The sequence below is a fragment of the Rousettus aegyptiacus genome, unplaced genomic scaffold (genome assembly GCF_014176215.1).
Source record: "Rousettus aegyptiacus isolate mRouAeg1 unplaced genomic scaffold, mRouAeg1.p scaffold_m13_p_3, whole genome shotgun sequence".
In the NCBI taxonomy this organism is placed as follows: Eukaryota; Metazoa; Chordata; class Mammalia; order Chiroptera; family Pteropodidae; genus Rousettus; species Rousettus aegyptiacus.
In genome coordinates, this window is record NW_023416306.1 from 23,376,603 (window position 1) to 23,395,748 (window position 19,146).

At 33.4% G+C, this 19,146-nt stretch overlaps 2 protein-coding genes across 2 annotated transcripts; one reads left to right on the plus strand and one right to left on the minus strand.

The window, feature by feature from the left end:
- The first annotated feature begins 4,060 nt into the window (after nt 1-4,060).
- Nucleotides 4,061-6,207, plus strand: LOC107516393 (olfactory receptor 13C2-like). The gene is given in 3 exon segments (XM_036239505.1): nt 4,061-4,067; nt 5,667-5,707; nt 5,710-6,207. Coding segments are annotated over 3 exon segments (546 nt in total).
- Nucleotides 6,208-14,150: 7,943 nt separating this feature from the next.
- On the minus strand, nt 14,151-15,071 carry LOC107516409 (olfactory receptor 13D1-like). Its single transcript, XM_016156107.2, has one exon. It carries the CDS (start codon nt 15,069-15,071, stop codon nt 14,151-14,153), a length of 921 nt encoding a protein of 306 aa, XP_016011593.2.
- Nucleotides 15,072-19,146: the final 4,075 nt, after the last annotated feature.

A 19,146-nucleotide genomic window follows, 5' to 3' on the forward strand; every position in this document is an offset into this window, starting at 1 on the left:
ACTAGCTTCTTCCTGAGTGACACATTTTTCTATTTTCATTTAAATGCTTTGAAGAATTAATTTTCATATGTTGAAATTTCAAAGCCAGAGTATTTATCACCATTAATTTATTATTCATTTTTTTACAATCATAAGACATTGAGAATGTTTCTTATATAGGGTATAACCTTTGTAACATCTTTGTCAGAAGTATTTGTAAGAATTCTTACCAGTATGTCACAGTTTAAATTTCTTGCATCCCTTCAGACTGTTTTCCCACTGGACAGCTTGGTAAAATGATTTTAACTTCTAATATTACAAGACTAGTGTATCTTACATTCATCACTTATTACATTAGTAATTGGATGTGCTCTGATTTGTTTCTATCAGTGAGGATGTCAAATGGTGTAACAGAAAATAGTGTGTCAATGTGAAAACTAGAAACTGATTTTCAGCTTGAACTTCAGTCAAGATATGACTCTTTCCAGCAGTAGAGTTTTATTATTACTTTCTTTATCACCAAAAGCAAAGTGAAACAAAACAAACAAACAAAACCCCCAAACAAAAATCATGGATTACAATAGAGTATACTGACAGGATCCAAGCACTTAGATTTTGGGGACAAAAGGGCTTCATTATTGGGCTAGGGGTAGAGAGAGAGATAGAGAGATTCACACACACACACACACACACACACACACACAGACATTGACACATGGAGACAGAATGTTCTGAGAATTAAAAAAATTTCAATTTGCTGAAACACAAGATTCAAGACAGTGGGGAGAGATAAAGTTGGTGAGATCTATAGGATCTAGATCTCGGATAACTTTGTAGGTCATTTTAAGAAATTTTTTTTATCACTTTATTGAAGTATGATTGACATACAGAAAACTGTAGATATTTATTCTATATAACTTGATGTGTTTAAAGATAAGTACACACCCATAAAACCATTGCTATCAGTAAATGCCGTAAACTTGTCTATCACTTCCAAAAGTTATCTTCTGCCTCCTTTGGTTTTTCTTTTCTTTTCCTTTTGTGGTAAGAGCACTTAACATAACATTTAATTCACTCAGCAAAAATTTAAGCTTATAATACAGTATTGTAATCCTAGGCCCTCTATTATTCGGTAGATCTCTATAATCTGTTCATTTTGCATAACTAAAACTTTGTTCCATTTGACTGACACCTTCCCATTTCTTCCTTCCCCCAGCCTCTGGCAGTTATCATTTTACTCTCTGCTTCTATATGCCTGATTATTTTAGATTCCATATGTAAGGCAGGATTTGTCTTTCTGTGTCTGTCTTATTTCACTTATCATAATGTTCTCCATGTCCATTCACATTGCAACAAATGGCAGGATTTCTCTCTTTTCTTAAGACTGAATACAATTTCATTGTATTTATATGGCACATTTTCTTTATCCATTCATCTGTTGATGTACATTAGGTTGTCCATTTTCCTTCCTGATTCGGCATGTTTTCAGTCACTATTTACTTGAAAAGTTTTCTATTCCCTTTTCTTTCTCTTTCCATAGTGCTTTTGATGCTGTCCTATAAGTCCCATAGGCTTTCTTCACTCCTATTTGATTCCTTTTTTCTTTCTGTTTCTCTAACTGGATCATTTCAAATAACTTGTTTTTGAGTGTGCTAATTCTTTCTTCTACTTGACTGAGTCTATGGTGGAAGTTCTCTATTGAATTTTTCAGTTTCGTAGTCATTGTATTCTTTAGCTCCAGGATTTTTGTTTGGTTCTTTTTTTTTTTTATGGTTTCTTGTTTTTATTATTATTGAACTTCTTGTTTTGTTCATGTATTGTTTTCTGGACTTAGCTGTCTGTGTTCTCCTGTAGGTCATCGAGCTTATTAACAATTTTAAAAAAAATTCTTTGCCAAACAGTTTATGGATCTCTATTTCTTTAGGGTTCGTTACTGAAACTTTATTACTTTCCTGGGCTATGTCATTTTTACCTGATTTTTTATTATCCTTGTAGCCTGTGTTGATGTCTGTGCATTTGAGGGAGCAGTCACCTCTTCCAGTCTTCATAGACCGGTTTTGACAGGTAATGACCTTCTCCTTCTTACTACAATAATGGATTAATTGGTATTCACTCGCTGCCTTTTTACTGTCCATACAATGTACCACTCTTATGTCTTTATATGTTCTTTACTATCAGGTAGAAACTCTACCTGTTAGAGAAACATATTGCAAGCAATTGAGAGAATGATAATGGGTCCGTGTGAGAGAGACTTTCATAAAATGAGTGAATATACCAATCGTGACATAGCTGTATTATGTGAATATTAACCATTTTGATAAAGTTTAGCTTGAGGACCTAGATGAGGTTCTGTGTCTATTCAACAGAAATTTATGAAAACATTGCTTTTATCTAACCTCAAGTTGATTAAACTAAATTTTCTAGGCTTACTCTGAAATCAAAATTTTGTTCTAAATTCAGTTAAAATATAGCCATATTCAAATGGAAAAATATTATTCTAGGGAACAGAAGAGGCTTGAGCCAGATTATGTGTGTGGTCCTTAATTATATTTTTAGTTTATCTTTAGACAGATTGAAACAAACAGGTATACCAGCTTCTAGGTAAAGAGACAAGAAGATGGCAATTGAATGCCATCTAACTAAGAAATACAGAGGATTCTGGGAGTTAGGGAACTCGAATAGTGTGTGCCAGCTCCTCAGGGGAAAGTATTGATTGACACATGGGCAAGCATTGGGGAGAGCAATGTGAAGACAGAATGTAGGGCACGCTTTGTTTGGAGTATAGATAGTAGTTGAAATTAGGGAAGTTGATCCAGATACTAAAACCCTAGACATTGGCTTACCATTCTTGTAATGGGATGTAGTACCTGGCAGTGGACGAAAGTAATGTGTCGCTTCTAGGGAAGAAGTAGACATAGTTTCTGGAATAAGAAGGTCTCAATTAGTGAACCATGAATTGAATGAAATCAGAATGGGATGAAAGAATAGACTAGGGCTTGGGAATGTGGAAGAATAGTAATTGATCACATCTCAATAAGTTCAGCCTAATTGTTTCTCCTTACCGTATTATTTGTCCTGGAAAGAGATGAAAGGATGTAGTTATAGTTGATATTTATGTTGTGGCTGGGTACATTTGAGACAATAGATAATCCTGGTACCTACCAGGATGGCTTAGGGAAATACACTGAATCTTCTCTTTCTGTTTCTTATTTGATTTGAAAGTTCTGAAAATAGTACTGTCTCACAGTATTACTGTGAGTGGTACCACACATTCTCTTGGGTTCTGGGAATGACTAGAAATGGCAGTGATACTGGGTGGGACCACCCAGGGTTAGACTGAATTCCACGTGAGTCTTAGTCACAGGAATTTTTGGTCATCAGGTTGGCAAATACAAATAAATGACACCCAGTTAAATATGAATTCTTTCTAATTTCCTTTGTGTATTTATACTGAGATAAAAGAAAAATATTGCATAGGGAATACTTGTAGTGAAATTACTTGTGTAGTTGAAATAAATTATAGGTATCTATGCTACATAAGTTTTGTTGTATTTCTGTAATTATTTGGCTCTACTTAACATTTCTTTGTTTTACATAATTGGCTTATAAAGCTCATTGTGTTTATGGTCTGTCTTCCATTTGCATTGTAATATGGCTTTTACTGTGGTCACATCAAAACTATTTAATTCCTTTGTCCACTGAGCACTCATTAATGAGAAAACATGCTCCACATTTGCATTATGAGCCAGTATACTAAAAACGTGCTTGCATACAGTCTACACTTCTGAGAATTACTGTTCAAATTAGATTTGTTGAAGCATATATGACTATCTTTCATATCATAAATTGCCTTCCTATTGTTCAAGATTATGTTGCATCTTTTGTTCAACAACTTTTTAAAAATGTTCACTGACAAGAAAGAGTGCTATTATCAAAATTTATTGCATTCTTTTTAACACTATACACTATGATTTCATCGTTTTCATGCTGGAAGTATGTTTCATAATACCTATATAAAATGATTGAATTCTTAAAGTTCAATTGAATTCTTAAAGTTCGATATGGATTTCAAGAGAGAGTCATGACAGGTATCATAATAATTATCGACTTGAATTTGGAACTTTTTTTCCTGTTCATAAGTAAAGTGTAGTTTGCTCACATCATGGAAATTGTTGATGTGGTCTGCTCTGTGTTCTGTCATGCCAATGTGGGCATGACTGAAGGACGGGTTGGATAACTTTGGGGTACTGTGTATGTAGTTGAACAGAGGGCATGAGTGGGCAAAATTATAATGATGGTGCATGTGATTCTGGCTATTCAAAGAGGCCAGTGATACCAAAATAAAACTTATAGACTTTGAGACTCAAAAGGATCAGGAGAGAGGGCAAATGATTTTGTGCTGAGTTATTATACTGTTTTATAATGAATTTCAGGATCCTTTTCGAGCTTCGGTTATCACTAGGTTATTTATAATTTTTTTCAGCTTTGTTCTTTACCCTCTATATATTGCCTGAGGATATGTTTTTGTGCTTTGCCTTACCACGTTGGAATCTTGCTTCTTTCTGATCAATCACATTTTTCAGTCTTATATTTCTTTTGAAATGTTAGTATTGCTAATCCGATTACAGTGTATTCTAGTCTGTGAGCCAAGTTCTCTTCAAATTGAACAATCAAGAGCTTGTACTCTGCAGCCACATGGCTTGGGTTAAAGTCCTGGTCCTATCTTTTCTTATTTTTTTTTAGCTATATGACCTTAAATAAATTATTTAACTTTTCTGTGCCTTATTTTCTTCCTCTATATAATGAAGATGTTGAAGCTAATAGTGAAAATAATAATAATTGCCTAATGGGTCGCTATTCAGACTAAATTAGGTAACAAACAAAGAAAACAGTAATAGAATATTGACAAAGTAAGAAATGTGGGTCAATATTTTGTCTTTGATTTTATTTATTTATTTAAAAATATTTTTTTAACATTTATCTCTATGTTCACTCTATTATAGGTACTGGAATTGTGGAAGTAAACAAGAAAGAGTATCCACACTTATAAAGTTTGCATGCTAGTGGGCAAGACAGATACTAAATGTAACACAGTATAATTTCAACTAGTGACAGGATCGTTGATCTATTGTGTGGTGGTTTGTAGCCAATAAAAATGGTTTATTGTACAGTTACACATAGTATAATGCTCATTTTTATTATCCCCTCTAGTTTACATGAGTGATGACAAATCTGACACAAAGCTCAGGCTTCAACAAGGAAGATTTTTAGATTTGAGTTTTAGTTCTGCTACGTATTTACCTTTAGTCAACTTTACTTAATATTTTGCTTTAATTTATTTGTCTATAAAAATATGGATATTAATACCTCTCTCCTAGAACTGTGATAAGAGTAAATGAATTACATAGCATATCATGTATAGCTTGAGACACATGACTTGCCTCTCTCCGTTTATACCTTTTCTCTCTGCAGAGCACTTTTCTTGGTTTCTTCTCTTTTTTCTTTAGTCTTTTCCTTTTTATTCATTTTTTCCCTGGGAGTGTGGTACTTGTACACTGGTACACATTTCCAAGTAATCACAGTAAGATACATATTTTGTTTTAACAAATTCTAATATCTTACAGGTAATGAGAAACAGTGAAATGGGTTGGGCAAACCAAACCATTCTGGTGGAATTCTTTTTAAAGGACTTTCTGGTTACCCAAGGCTTGAGCTACTCTTTTTTTTGTGCTAATCTTAATAATGTATGTGGTCATCCTTTTGGGCAATGCTACCCTCATTTTAATCAGCATCTTGGACTTCCACCATCACACTCCTATGTACTTCTTCCTGGGGAACCTCTTCTTGGACATCTGCTACACTTCTACCTCCATGCCCTCTACCTGCTCCACACTGGTGAGCTTCCTCTCAGACAGAAATGCCATCTCCTTCCCTGGATGTGCAGTATAGATGTTCCTTGGCTTGGCTATGGGGACAGCAGTGTATGTGCTCCTAAGTATGATGGCCTTTGACTGGTATGTGGCAATCTGCAACCCTCTGAGATATCCCATCAGCATGAGCAAGGATTCCACTGTGCCCATGGCAGCTGGGTCCTGGACCATAGGAGTTGTTAACTCTGCAATACAGACCATGTTTATAGTACAATTGCTTTTCTGTAGGAATAATGTCATTAGTCATTTCTCCTGTGAAATTCTGGCCACCATGAAATTGACTTGTGCTGACATCTGAGGCAATGAGTTCATCATGCTTGTGGCTACGACATTAATACCACCATAATTAATCATTATCTCTTACACATCAATCATTGTTGGCAGCCTCAAAATTCATTCTTCTGAGGGGAGAAGCTAGTGTGGCCCACCTGTGACCCACCTGACAGTGGTGATTGTATTTTTTGGAACCATTCTCTTCATGTACACGAAGCCCAAGTCTAAAGAGATACTTAATTTAAATGACTTGGATGCTGCTAACAAACACATCCATTTTTACAGGGTGACGACTCCTATGATGAATTAATCCTTTAAAGTTTCAGAAAAAGGATGTAAAGTAGGCAGTGAAACACCTACTTAGAAAAAGTTTTTAACAAGTAAATGGGAAAGGGACAGGTAATTTTTATAGTCTCAGGAGGTCATGAGCTAGATAAAGCAGAGTCAAGTAGATAGTACTTGCTGCTGTGTTAAATTTATCTCTCAAAATTTCAAGGTCTAAAACATTCTCTTTTTGGTGCAGTGCACTATGAAAATAAGTAAATAAACTTCAGTGTTTTAGGAGTTAATAATTGTAGTTGGTTGTTGATGATGAGCTTGATTGTGAGGACAAGTGAAGGGATAATGTAATAGGGAGAAAAATTTCCAGATAGCAAAACATTATACTAGTCTTAAAACCTTCAAATTTGTTTGATAAAATTATTTCTAAAACCAAGTTCACACTTCCTTATTTTCTTTATAAACTTGGTTTTAGATTTTTAAAACTCAGTTAAAATTATTTGTTTTTAATACTATAATTCCTAAAATAATTTAATATATTTGGAGTTTATTCAGATATGTAATGGTGATTTTCTTCTGTCTAGGTAGCTGTATACTATTAAAACTTTTGGTTCTAGAATACTATTATTTTGATTACTTTTTATTTATCTCTTGGAGGATTTAAATTTTTCTTTTCTGCTTTCAATATTTTTGGTAGTCTTCTTCATAAAGACTTTCCAGTATGTGGGGTCTAACTGCTTTTTGAACTTTGAACCAAATAACTGATTTTTAAAGCTGAAAATTAAATTTAAATAACTTCTTTGTCAAATATTCACTGGTAAAGATAGAACTACATCTTTTCCTCTGTCCCATTGGCTCTCCATTCTTAAAGTGTGTTGCTGATCCAAGAATTTTTTGTTAACCTACCTTATTATTAGTTACCTTATTATTAGAGCCGCCTTTTAGGTATTTTTGCATTTGATTTTTTATATGCAATGTATACGTCTCTCCTTGGTTATAGTAACCTTTAGCTTTTAAAAAAGTTTTTACCTTTATCATTTTATCTTTTTCTTGACTGAATTTTACACTTGAAATTTTTGTTAGATTTTAATGTTTATTTTAATATTACATCTTTTTTTCTTTACTTGCTCTCATATTAGCTTCAAAATTAATTTTAAATTTTGTCATTTATCTTGCATTCTTTTAGAATTTTGGAAAACTATAAGGTGTTTTTTTTTAATTATTTCTGTTTTGTTGCTTTAGCTTTTTAATGCTAATTAAAATCCCACATTATATAATTGCTAGTTTTTATTTAGACTTTTAAATATTCTTGGTTTTCTATTTTAGCCTTAAAAATTATTGTAAGTCTTGCATTTACTTTTAACTTAAAGTAGGCATGCATTTTACCCCTTACAGTTCAGAAATGATGCAGTAGTAGACACACTACAAAGAGAATTTGAATGGATCCTTTATTTCATTGTCATTCTACTTCTATCTCTGTCTCCTTGAATCAGCCTGTTAGTTTTATTAGCAATTGTTTTCTGAGAATGTCTCCCTGATCTGAAAAAAGACCCAATTGATTTTATGGAATGGTGTCCTTTCTGAAACTATATGGAGAGGGATAAACGTCAAAGCCTAGGACTCATGAAAGAGAAAATTTCCTTATATAAACTTCAGTGTCTCAGTTCAGACCTCAGAGGTATAAATCTTAAAAAGGAGATGAACCAGATTTTGGCTAAGCCTTACACAATCTGAAATTTATTCCTAAATTATCTTAACCTCTCTTTGATATAAGGCAATTGCCCCTACTCTAGGTTTCTGCAAGAAGGTAAAGTGAATTCTCTTTGTATAAATAAAACATTAGCCAGAGATTCTGCATTATTTTTGTATACAAAATCTGGCATTTAATTTAAAAATTACCAGGCATACTAAGATACAGAATCAAGGGACAAAAACAGACAAATTGAAAACCTTCAGGAAAGCCAAATGTAGAAGTTATCAGACATAAATTTCAAAATACCTGATGTTAACATGTCCCTCAACAAGATGAGGAATTCTCTGAAGAATTAGAAATTATAATAGAAATCAAGTAGACATTATGGTGCTGAAAAATACAACTGGAATTGAGACCTAACTAGATGGATTTAACCACGGATTTAATAGGTTGAAAAAACGCTTAGCAATCTGTAATATAGATTAGAAGAATATATCCAAACTGATGTGTGGGGGGAAAAAAGGAAGGAAAATACAGCATGGACTGTAAGAGCTATATGGAACATGTTGGAAAAGTCTAATGTGTATAACTGCATACTCACAGGGAGGTAAAAAAAAAGATAAAATAGCCAATACTGTATGTTTTTCTCAAACTTATGAAAAATATCAAGTCACAAGCTCAAGATCTGCAATGTCTAAAGAGAAAGCCACATTTGAGAACATCATGGTAAAATTTCAGAAACCAGCAATAAAGATCAATATAAAAAGCAGCCAAAGGAAAAACAAAGACTTTTCTTCAAAACAAACAAACAAACAAACAAAAATAAAACAGAAACAAAACTTAGAGGTGACTTCTCAACAGAAACAATAGATAGTAGAATGCAATGAACAACATTTTAAAAGTGTTGAAAGAAAATAATTGCCAACCAGTAATTATTTACTCAGTAAAAATATCCTTCAAAATTAAAAACAAACCGAAAACATTTCCAGACCCCTCCTCCTAAATACACACACACACACACACACACACACACACACACGCACACGCACACACACACACACACCCTCTTCATCTCTAGACAACTTACCTTGAAAGAAATTCCAAAGGGATAACTCTTCAGGTGGAAAGAAAGTAATTTCAGAAATAAATAGGAAAGAATAACAAGGCCAGAGACTGATGAATAGCAAACGTAACAAATAACAATCATAATGTTTTTAGCTTCTAAATTATGTGTATAATTGAAACTTAGTAATAACACAAAAAACTAGGAGTGGTTAAGTGGAGTTAAAAGTTTAGCATTTTCTAGGAAGTGATAATAGTTATATAAGTGACATATGATATTACATGTATTATAACTGTGTAAGTCAGGGATATATATATAGTCAGCATTCCCCCAAAGAAGTTTAAAAAAATGAAGGGAGAATGACACATTGCTCTGAGAAAGCAAGAAAGGAGGGACAGAAGATAAAATAAAACATTTGGGACTAATAGAAAACGAATAATAAACTACTAGGTAAAAGTACATATATATCATTATTACTAAAAAAAAATGAAGTAAAAGATGACACAAATAAATGCACGCCATCATACTTATATTCCGTATTGTACTAGAATTCATAATTAGTACTACAAGTAATGACAAACAATATAAATGAGAGAAAGAAAAAAATGTAATTATTTACAAATGATGCTCTGTGTACATAGAATACCCGAATGGTCTACAAACTATTGGAATTAAGCGAATATAGCAAGAATGAATAATACATGTTTAGCATAGAAAAATCATTACATACTAACAACAAAAAAGTAGAAAATAGAATTTAAAGCACTATTTATAATAGCATCAAAAACATAAAAAATATATGAATAAATCTAATTTAATGTGTGCAAGACATTAATACAGGAAAAACCAATACAACATTATTGAAAGAAATTAAAAAAGATCTATAAATGGAAAGATAAATCTAATGAATTAGAAGATTCAATAATTTAAAGATGTTAATTCTCTCTCAATTCACATGTAGGTTCAAGTCAATCCCAATTCAAAATTCTAGCAGCTAGATTGTAAAAATTGATAAAGATATACTAAAATATATGAATGCCAACATCAGCCAAACCATCTATCTCTAAAAGAGGAAAAATTTAGAGGACCAGAAATCAAGACTCATTAGAGAGCAACAGTTAATTCAATGTAGTCTTGGTGCAAAGATAGAAAAGTAGACCAACAGAACAAAACAAGGGGCCCAGGACAGATCCAAAGAAAAGTGGTCCATTAGTTTATGTCAAAAGTGACACTGCAGTACAGTGGGGAAGAGATCTTTTCAATAAATCATGCTAAGTCCAATAGTATTCACATAGTAAAAAATAAATCTTGACCTCGTCCTCATACCATACACAAATATTAATTCCAGACAGATTGCATATCTCAATATGAAAAGTAAAATATAAGGCTTCTAAAAAGTAAGGTAGGAGGCTTAAACTAAGTAGGATATTCTATGGATAAAAATGGGATTGAAAAATGGACAAAATTGTGATTCTTTTAAGGACAAAGTCAATGTTGTTCTCAAGTGAGTCAATGTTGGATAGGTAATCAAAGCATCTATTATCATACCAGTCTTACATTGCTACAATATTGCAACATAAAAAACAATGATAAAATCTCAATGGCATACCAAAATAAACATTTATTAAATTCTGCAAGATTCAGTATATCAGGATAAAGTCAGGTGATCTTAACCAGATTTTCTTTGCATCTCAAAACAGTTGTGAGTTGGCTTGCCTGGGGGCTCACTCATTTGTTGAGGACTGACTGATATAGCTGGCTCACCTAGGATGGTCTCAGCTGTGGCAACTCAGTTGTGCTTAATGTGCATTTCATCTTTCAGTTGGCTAATTTGGACATATTCTCACTACAAGAGCAATGATAGAAGAGAAAGGACTAACCTAATTGTATAAATGCTTTACAAGTCTCTGCATAATATTTGCTAGTGCCTCAGTGACTTACCTAATGCCAAAATCAGACTAGGTGGGCCTAGGAGGCAATGAAGAATCTGGGGCTCATTAATGCAATTAATACACCTCTGTATAAGATTACTTAGCTAATCAGTAGTTGAGCTGAGTTTCGTTCTACAACTCTTTTAAGTTCAGTACTCATTCTAACGTACTACATCATTGGGGACTACTATGTAATCTTTATAAAATCACAAACATTGTACTAGGAATTTAGTCCATTCAAAGAGTATTTGATATTAATAAATTACCAGATTGGTCAATGCTCTTTCTTCACCTTGTGGCCATGTAAAAACTTGGTGAATACATTTTTCATCATCTATTACTCAAATAACAGATATTTGGAGAAATTTCTGAAAATAAATAGATTACTTTAACAAGCTCAGAGGCCACATGGGAAGGAATTTTCTACAGTTCTATTAATCGCAATGTTTGCTGTATAATTCAAGGGCAATCTATAGAAGGAATGGCAAATAATCTCCTCTACTACTGCTTGCACAAAGTTTGCTTATTAAGAGTCAGGTCTTTTAATGGACCAAATGACTTAAAATAATTTTAACAAATATTTACCTAATTTTTTTTGGGTCCTCAATTAGTTAATGTAAATTGGAGAACCACACCCTTGATAACTGGAAAGTTTCTTAACTTCTGTATGTTTGAGAATCACAACATTAAATTGTTAAGGGAGTTGGAAAGTCCCTAATAGCAACAAGAGACTTTCATAGTCTTGGTTCCAGGGACAACCCTTTGGAAGTTTTTTGGAGCAGATCATAGGTGGTGATGTGGGCAGAACAAATCTTCATGTCATGATTTCTCTCAAGAAGTTGTTTTTAAATTTTTATTTAATAGAAGCTATGCATATTGGAACTTTGTGAATCAGTCAAGATTTGGGTTGATTTTTTGCAAACCAAGAACATCCATATCCTTTTTCACTGCAATCTTCTGAATAAAAATACCTTTATACAACTATATTTAATATAGTTTTATAAAATATTATTATAATTAACAAAACTGAGAATCTTTTACTCTTTTAATCACTGCACCAGATTCATAAGACAGATTGTGCTGAAGATAACTTTAACTCTAAATATTGAAGCATACATCAACATAAAAGGAAGATGTTCATCATAGGTGCTGAGGTAAATGGGAGGAGACATTATCAATCTCTTTTTGTATTCCCAGATTTACAAAATTTACTAACCGGTCTCAGCTTGGTCAGGACACCAGAATAGAGATATTTACTTTAAAAAGAAATACTAATTGATATGAAAATATCTAGTTAAAGAAATGACTCCTGAATATAGTCCAGAACCGTTAGTCTTACTATACTCTACATTTTCTCATTTACCTCAGACAGTTCATTAAACTCTTTCAAGGATCTGTCAACTTTCATATGAGAGGGTTGAATTAGAAGTTCTCTGAGTCTATTCTAGCCGTGGCATTTGTAAATAAAGAGGGGAGTTAGTAGGAAAACATTAAATTATTTAGCTCTGTCATCAGAAATCGTATTAGATAAAGAACAAAATATCTAAATAAAATGACTTGGGATGGGTTAGACTCTGACAAAGATGTAAGATAATGGTAAGGGAATGAGTGAAGGCTCAATAAGCACAAGAAAAAAGAACTTCATTGTTTTGTTTCTGAGAAGGAGGACGAGACAGTGGCAAAGATAGGAGTAAGGAGAGGGCAAGACAGGAGCCAGATCCAGAGCAAGAAAACCAGGTTTGGCTGGGGAAAGGCTAGTAGAGGAACCCTCAGTGCAGGTGGTGGTGTGTGACCAAAACAGACCAGAGATGCCTAACATTCGCCTTTTTGGAAAGAATCAGTAAAGAGCTTCATAGTTCTCCAGGGGCTGGAGGTTGAAACTTAAAAGGTTATGAAGAAGGTGCTGTATTTTTTATTTGGGGTGTGTGTGTGTGTGTGTGTGTGTGTGTGTGTGTGTGTGTGTGTGTGTGTTTCATTTTTTAATCCCAGTCAGTGTGGGCCAGCACTGTAGCAACATGCAGGCGATTATAACAAACCCTTTGTTATTGTCAGAAATTTTAGAGAAGCCATGAAATTATGGGGGGTGGAGGGAGAATTTAAAAGAAGTTAATCTAGATCTCTGATATCTGCACAAATCAGGGATGATCACCCTGAGGTCAAATGATTTGCTCACCATAAGTAGCATGGTTGAATTTAGAGCCCCAAGCTCACACTTTGAGGACAGTTCTCCAATTCCTTACAGAGAATGATTGATTGGGAAGAATTTCCACCTCTTCTAAGAGTATAAGTGGCCATTGTCTTTTCTCCCTGTCACTGTATATCAAATATTTAAAGATAAGACCTCATGTCTTTGTTTCTTAACTAGTTTCTTTAATGGTTCAGATAAGATTGTGGATGTAAATGACAAATTGACAAGTCTTCAGACTTGTAGGTTAACAGAGAACTATAGTAAAGATGTACTTATTTTAACATGTACCAAAAACTTACCATGTTCAAGGCACCAATGCCTTATTAAAAATCTTAAATGTGAGTTATTACTTTGCTTGTATCCTGGGGAACAAGCTCTTGTGACTATAGTTCACTGTAGAACACTGGAATAACAAATATACAAAGAATGAAGTATACTTGAAACAATGGTATACAGTTTTAATGACTGGATAAAATGTTCAAGGAAGATAAGATTAGAGTTGGGAAGGAAGGACACTCTAGGTTAAAGCCATACAAATATAAATGGCATGGTAAGTATGAGAAACCACAAGCTGATTGTTTCAGACCAGCATTTGGAGGTGCAGTGTTGGGAAATGAAGCTGGAGAAGTAGACAGAGATGAGAATGTGAGGCTTGTGTATTATCATCTTGAAATTTCTAACTGCCAAATTTTGTGATTCTGCATATAACTTTATTTATTTTGTTGCATTTGCATTAAAAGCCATTGCCTTCATTATATGAGATTATTTTGTGAATGAACTCAAAGATGTAAGTTTCTCATCTTTCTTTGCAGAACTACTGTCTAGTCATCAATTTTCTCATAGCTCCGTGCACCTCCTTATTTCTCAGGCTGTAGATGATAGGATTGATCATGGGTGTAACTACTCCATAGAATACGGCAATCAGTTTTTCAAAAATACCATCTTTGGACTTTGGCTTCATATACATGAAAAGGATTGTCCCATAAAACACACTCACCACTGTCACATGGGCCGAGCAGGTAGAAAAGACCTTTTTTTTACCTTCTGCTAAATTGATTCTTAGTACAGTAGAGAGGATGAAAATGTAGGAGATGCAAATCAACAGTAATGGAGAAAACAAAAATATTACATTACTTAACATTATGGCAATCTCATTCAAGGAAATATCTGTGCAAGCCAGCTTGACAAAGGCCAATATTTCACAAGCAAAATGGTTAATTACATTTTTTCCACAGAAGGGCAACCGTATTGCAAGAATAGTTTCTATCAATGAATTGAGAAAGCCCAGTCCCCAGGAAAGAGCTGACATCTGAATACAAAGTGCCTTGCTCATGATGATAGAGTATCTCAGAGGGTTGCAGACGGCCACGTAACGGTCATATGCCATCACTGCTAGGAGCACACACTCTGTGGACCCCATACCGTAGGCGACAGAAAACTGGACAATACATCTAGTGAAGGAGATGGTTTTTTTCTTTGATAGGAAGTGTATCAACATTGTGGGAATGAAGGAGGATGTGTAACAAATGTCTAGGAAGGAAAGATTACCAAGGAAGAAGTACATGGGTGTATGGAGGCGGGAATCCAGGAGAGTTAGGGTGACCAAGGTGCTGTTCCCTAGGAGAATCACTAAGTACATTATCAAGCACATCACAAAAAGGAGTTTTTCAGCTCTCGGGTACTCGGAAAGTCCCTGTAGAATGAACTCGATTTCTGTCCAGTTGGTCCTTTCCATTTCATTATTTTATACCTGGAGTATCCCAGAAGAGAAAGAACTGCACGTGAATTTAACGAATCTGTACAATGTTAACAGAGTAAGAGATCATTGTAGGAGGGGCGACAAGTGTGTCAGCACTAGCTGGAATGATGATAACAGCTGTGAGTTTAGGTTTTTGAATTCCTCTTCTAGATCATAAGGCAGAGGATTGATTAGATGTAATAATTACATTGGTAGCTCATTAAAAATATAGCTTCTGCATTCTATTCCTGAGATTATGATGCACAAGTTCTGAGGTAGGGAATAACTATTTGCATTTTTAACAAATATCTGTTATTTCTGACTCAGTGGACCCACAGACTTCATTTTGAATATTATTATTTTGGAAAGAGTATGCTTAATCTATTAAAAGTATTTATTTGATTTTTTACTATGCCAATCATTAACAATGCCATTGGTTGACAAATATGTTCACACATATTACTTATCATCACTATAATTCTCTGAGGAAAATGAAATTCGTAGAGGTAAAATTTATATAAAAACGTAGTAAGTGAAATGTATGTAAAAACACAGTATTCAAATCTACATTTTCTTACTTTAAACTCCCTCTTTTTTAAACTGCATGATTATTTTCTTCCCAAAATTATGTAAGTTGTCTAAGGAGTGAGAATCAGGCATATTTTTATCTAATGCTCTCCAGATGATTCTAATGTGCAACTGAGGAAGAGAACCACCTGTCTGGTGGAGTGCTTCCAAGCTTTAGTATACAGATGAATCACATAGAGAATCTTTGTAAAAGATTCTTAATCAGTGTGTCTGAAGTGAATTCTAAGGTCTGCATTTATTAATATGTTTCCAACTGTTGATGCTGCTCCTTTACAGAGCTCGCATGAATAGTAAGGACTTTTAGACCATGTCTCTCTAATACCTTTGGAGAGTGCCACTGGAGCTTTGATTGAGTGTAGGATTGTAAGTGAATAGTAAATAATGCAAAACTGAACATTTTGTAAGAGTTGGAGGTGTGTTGCTATAAATTTTGTGTTCTTTAGATTTTAGATATATAAGCAATCAAATGGCATGCAGAAGAACCCCTGCCTTTTATTTCTGCCTATATAAAAAGAAGTCTTCTTCTATTTGTTGAACTTGCAATTAGGGTCAGTATTTTCCAAAACAGAAATTTGAGGTCAGCTCAAGCATCAGAGTTTTGTGTACTCTGTGTGGAACATGTAGCAAATGACTTTAATTTGAAAAAAATGTGAAGTGTAGATATTAGTAGATGACCTTCTTCTTTATATTTAATAAAGAACATAATTTTTAAAACAGCTTTTTATCCTCAAAGAATTCTACCTAGCTTTAAAAATATCTTTAGAGGGAAAAATATTGATCCAATGGATGAGTTTCTACTAAGTGTTTCCATACATTGGCAGTGTTTCTGGTATAGGATTTGCCATTTCTCTCTGTGGTAGTTTTTGCTAACAGGTTATGCTGCTTTCTATGAAAATTCCAGTTTTTAATGGTGTGACATATTAATCAGGTTAATAGAATCTTACATATCTGTTGGCTATGGAAAGGAGGACTCTCATTCAATTAAAGCTTCACTCTACTTTGTGGGTGCACATTATGTAGAATATAGGAAGAGTTGGGTAGAGCAGGATATACTTCTATTTGGTATTAAGATTGGAATCTGATTGCCTGTAGGTGCATGTATCAACCTACTCTGAATCTAGAAATAAAATTCTTATTTAGGCTTTGAAGAGGTATCATTCCTTTGGGAAATTTTTATTACTCGTACAGTGCTACTGTAACTTTTAAGAAGCAGTTGACAAACACTCTGTTGAGTAGAATTGTGCCTGAAATTTTTTCTATTTCCATTTACTTTTCTAAAATGGATTCCCAGAAACAAAAAGATTCTTGATAGTTTCTAATAAATAACTTTCTATGAGATCTGTATATTGAATAATTCAAGTTTTATTACTTTTTTGCCATTTTTGGATATTTTGTAGAACAGTTTTTTTTAGGCTAACAACAGAGGAAATATTAAATAATCATTATACACTCATTTGATGGATCATTACGCATCTATTAATATGACATTTGTGACAAATTTGTATAAGCACAAACATGATGTTTTAATTATGTTAAAATGATTACATGTTAACAGAAACAAAACAACAGTTACAACTTTGTTTGCGAAACCAAAACCTAAGAATAACCTAGACAGAATAGGAAGACTGGAAAGAAATAGCAAAAACACCGGTTTCCTACTTTTCTGAATTACCCAAATTTCTAAAATAGATATGCATAAAAAAATATATAAAATAGAGAAAAATACTGAAGAAGGTGCCCAATTTTATTAGGAAAATTAAATCACAAAAAATGTTAAAATAATGTAAATAGTACACTGATTGTCTAAGATATTTAGAGACTACATAATGAGCCTGAGTTGTGCTTGTGTGCCCTGTCCAGTTATCTATAGGAAGCTGCTTTTTCTGGTGGACCTAGGGCATGTATAATCCCTACCCTTAAAATCTTCCAGGTAACAGTGTTTACAGTTTTCAGGAGGTATACCAAGAAAAAGAACTTGAGTTTTTGACTTAATCATATGTATCAAAGGAGACTGCAGAGCATTGATTCCTAAAACAGAATTGTCCTTGAAAATGAGAAGGCTTAATCTTAGCTATCCTCTAATCTTTCTCTCCCAACCCCTGTTCTTTTATAGGAAATCATCACTCTGGTCTAACACTTTGAGATTTCATCCAGGCACTGTTTTAGTGTTGTAATAGACCTAGGAAAGTGTGTGATTTTGTTGCCCAAGCCAGAAGCCAAACTCTTTAATGTTATAGAAAGACCTCTAATTTTCTATGTTTTTTCTTTTGTTTTATTGACTTAGTTACTTAAAGATCTACTGTTTAAAGTATGAAGATTTTTTTGATGAAGAACATATACCATATGTACTCTAAATTCTCATCATAGGAATAATCTTGTTATCCTCTTCAGCTCCTCTATAAAGATCAATTAAAACCATTGATACTGTGCAAAGATTAATAGATCTGCCAATTCCCTAATTATAGATTTTATAAACTCTAATTTTAAGTTAATATGCCTCAAGGAAAGATGTACTATTTTAGCTCATAAAGAGTAATTGACAACATGTGAGGTTCTAATATGAGGCACTTCATATAATTTTTATCATTTAATCTTCAAAATAACCCCAATATTATTATGAAATTTTTACCGATGAGGAAATTAACTTGAGATTTCAAAGGCGAAGTAAAATTTTCAATATCGAATAATTGGTAAATACTAGAATTATGATTTAAACCCTTACGTTTGATCCTGAAGTCCCCATTTTCACCACTATATCATGTTTATTAATTTATAATTTTTTATAAAACCATAATTTAATATGATACAATTAACTTTCATAAAGGATCCATATGAAAACTACACAAATAAAATATATTCTTCTCTTCTTACAACATTGAAGACATTCATTGTCTTCTACTTATCAAGACATTATTCGCAATAATGAATTTAAATGAAAAAATGCCCCAATTTTTTTTTAATCTAGTGTGGAGAATTAAGATCTAGGGTAGTGCAATCTGATTTGTTACATAAATGAGAACTCAAAAAATTTTAAAATTTCTTCTTTTGCCTCTGCCACCTGGAGTTCGGACTAACAATTACAATTACTTCTGCCATCTGTCACATATTTTTTTTAATCCTATTTTTATCATAAACATTTCGTTACACATTTCCACAAACCCATAAGCATAGTTTATGTGTGAATAATATATAAATCACTATGTATTCTTTCAGTAGATAATTTGCAGATAATTTTTACTTAAGATTTTAGTAAATTGATTACTTGAACACATTAGTCATTAGTTTATAATTTATAAGAATCTATTACATTGCAAGCAACTTTCTCTTCCTCAATAGTCTCTTCCATGGACTATTTTGGGATTAAACAAAATTTAAACAATATTCCGATCTTGGAGATGAAGCCTGGGTTTTTGTATTTTGTTCCTTGACACACACACACACACACACACACACGCATACACACACACACACACTTACACACATA

Coding starts and splice junctions, on each gene's coding strand:
- LOC107516409 (XM_016156107.2), bottom strand. CDS start 15,071: ATGGAAAGGACCAACTGGACAGAAATCGAGTTCATTCTACAGGGACTT.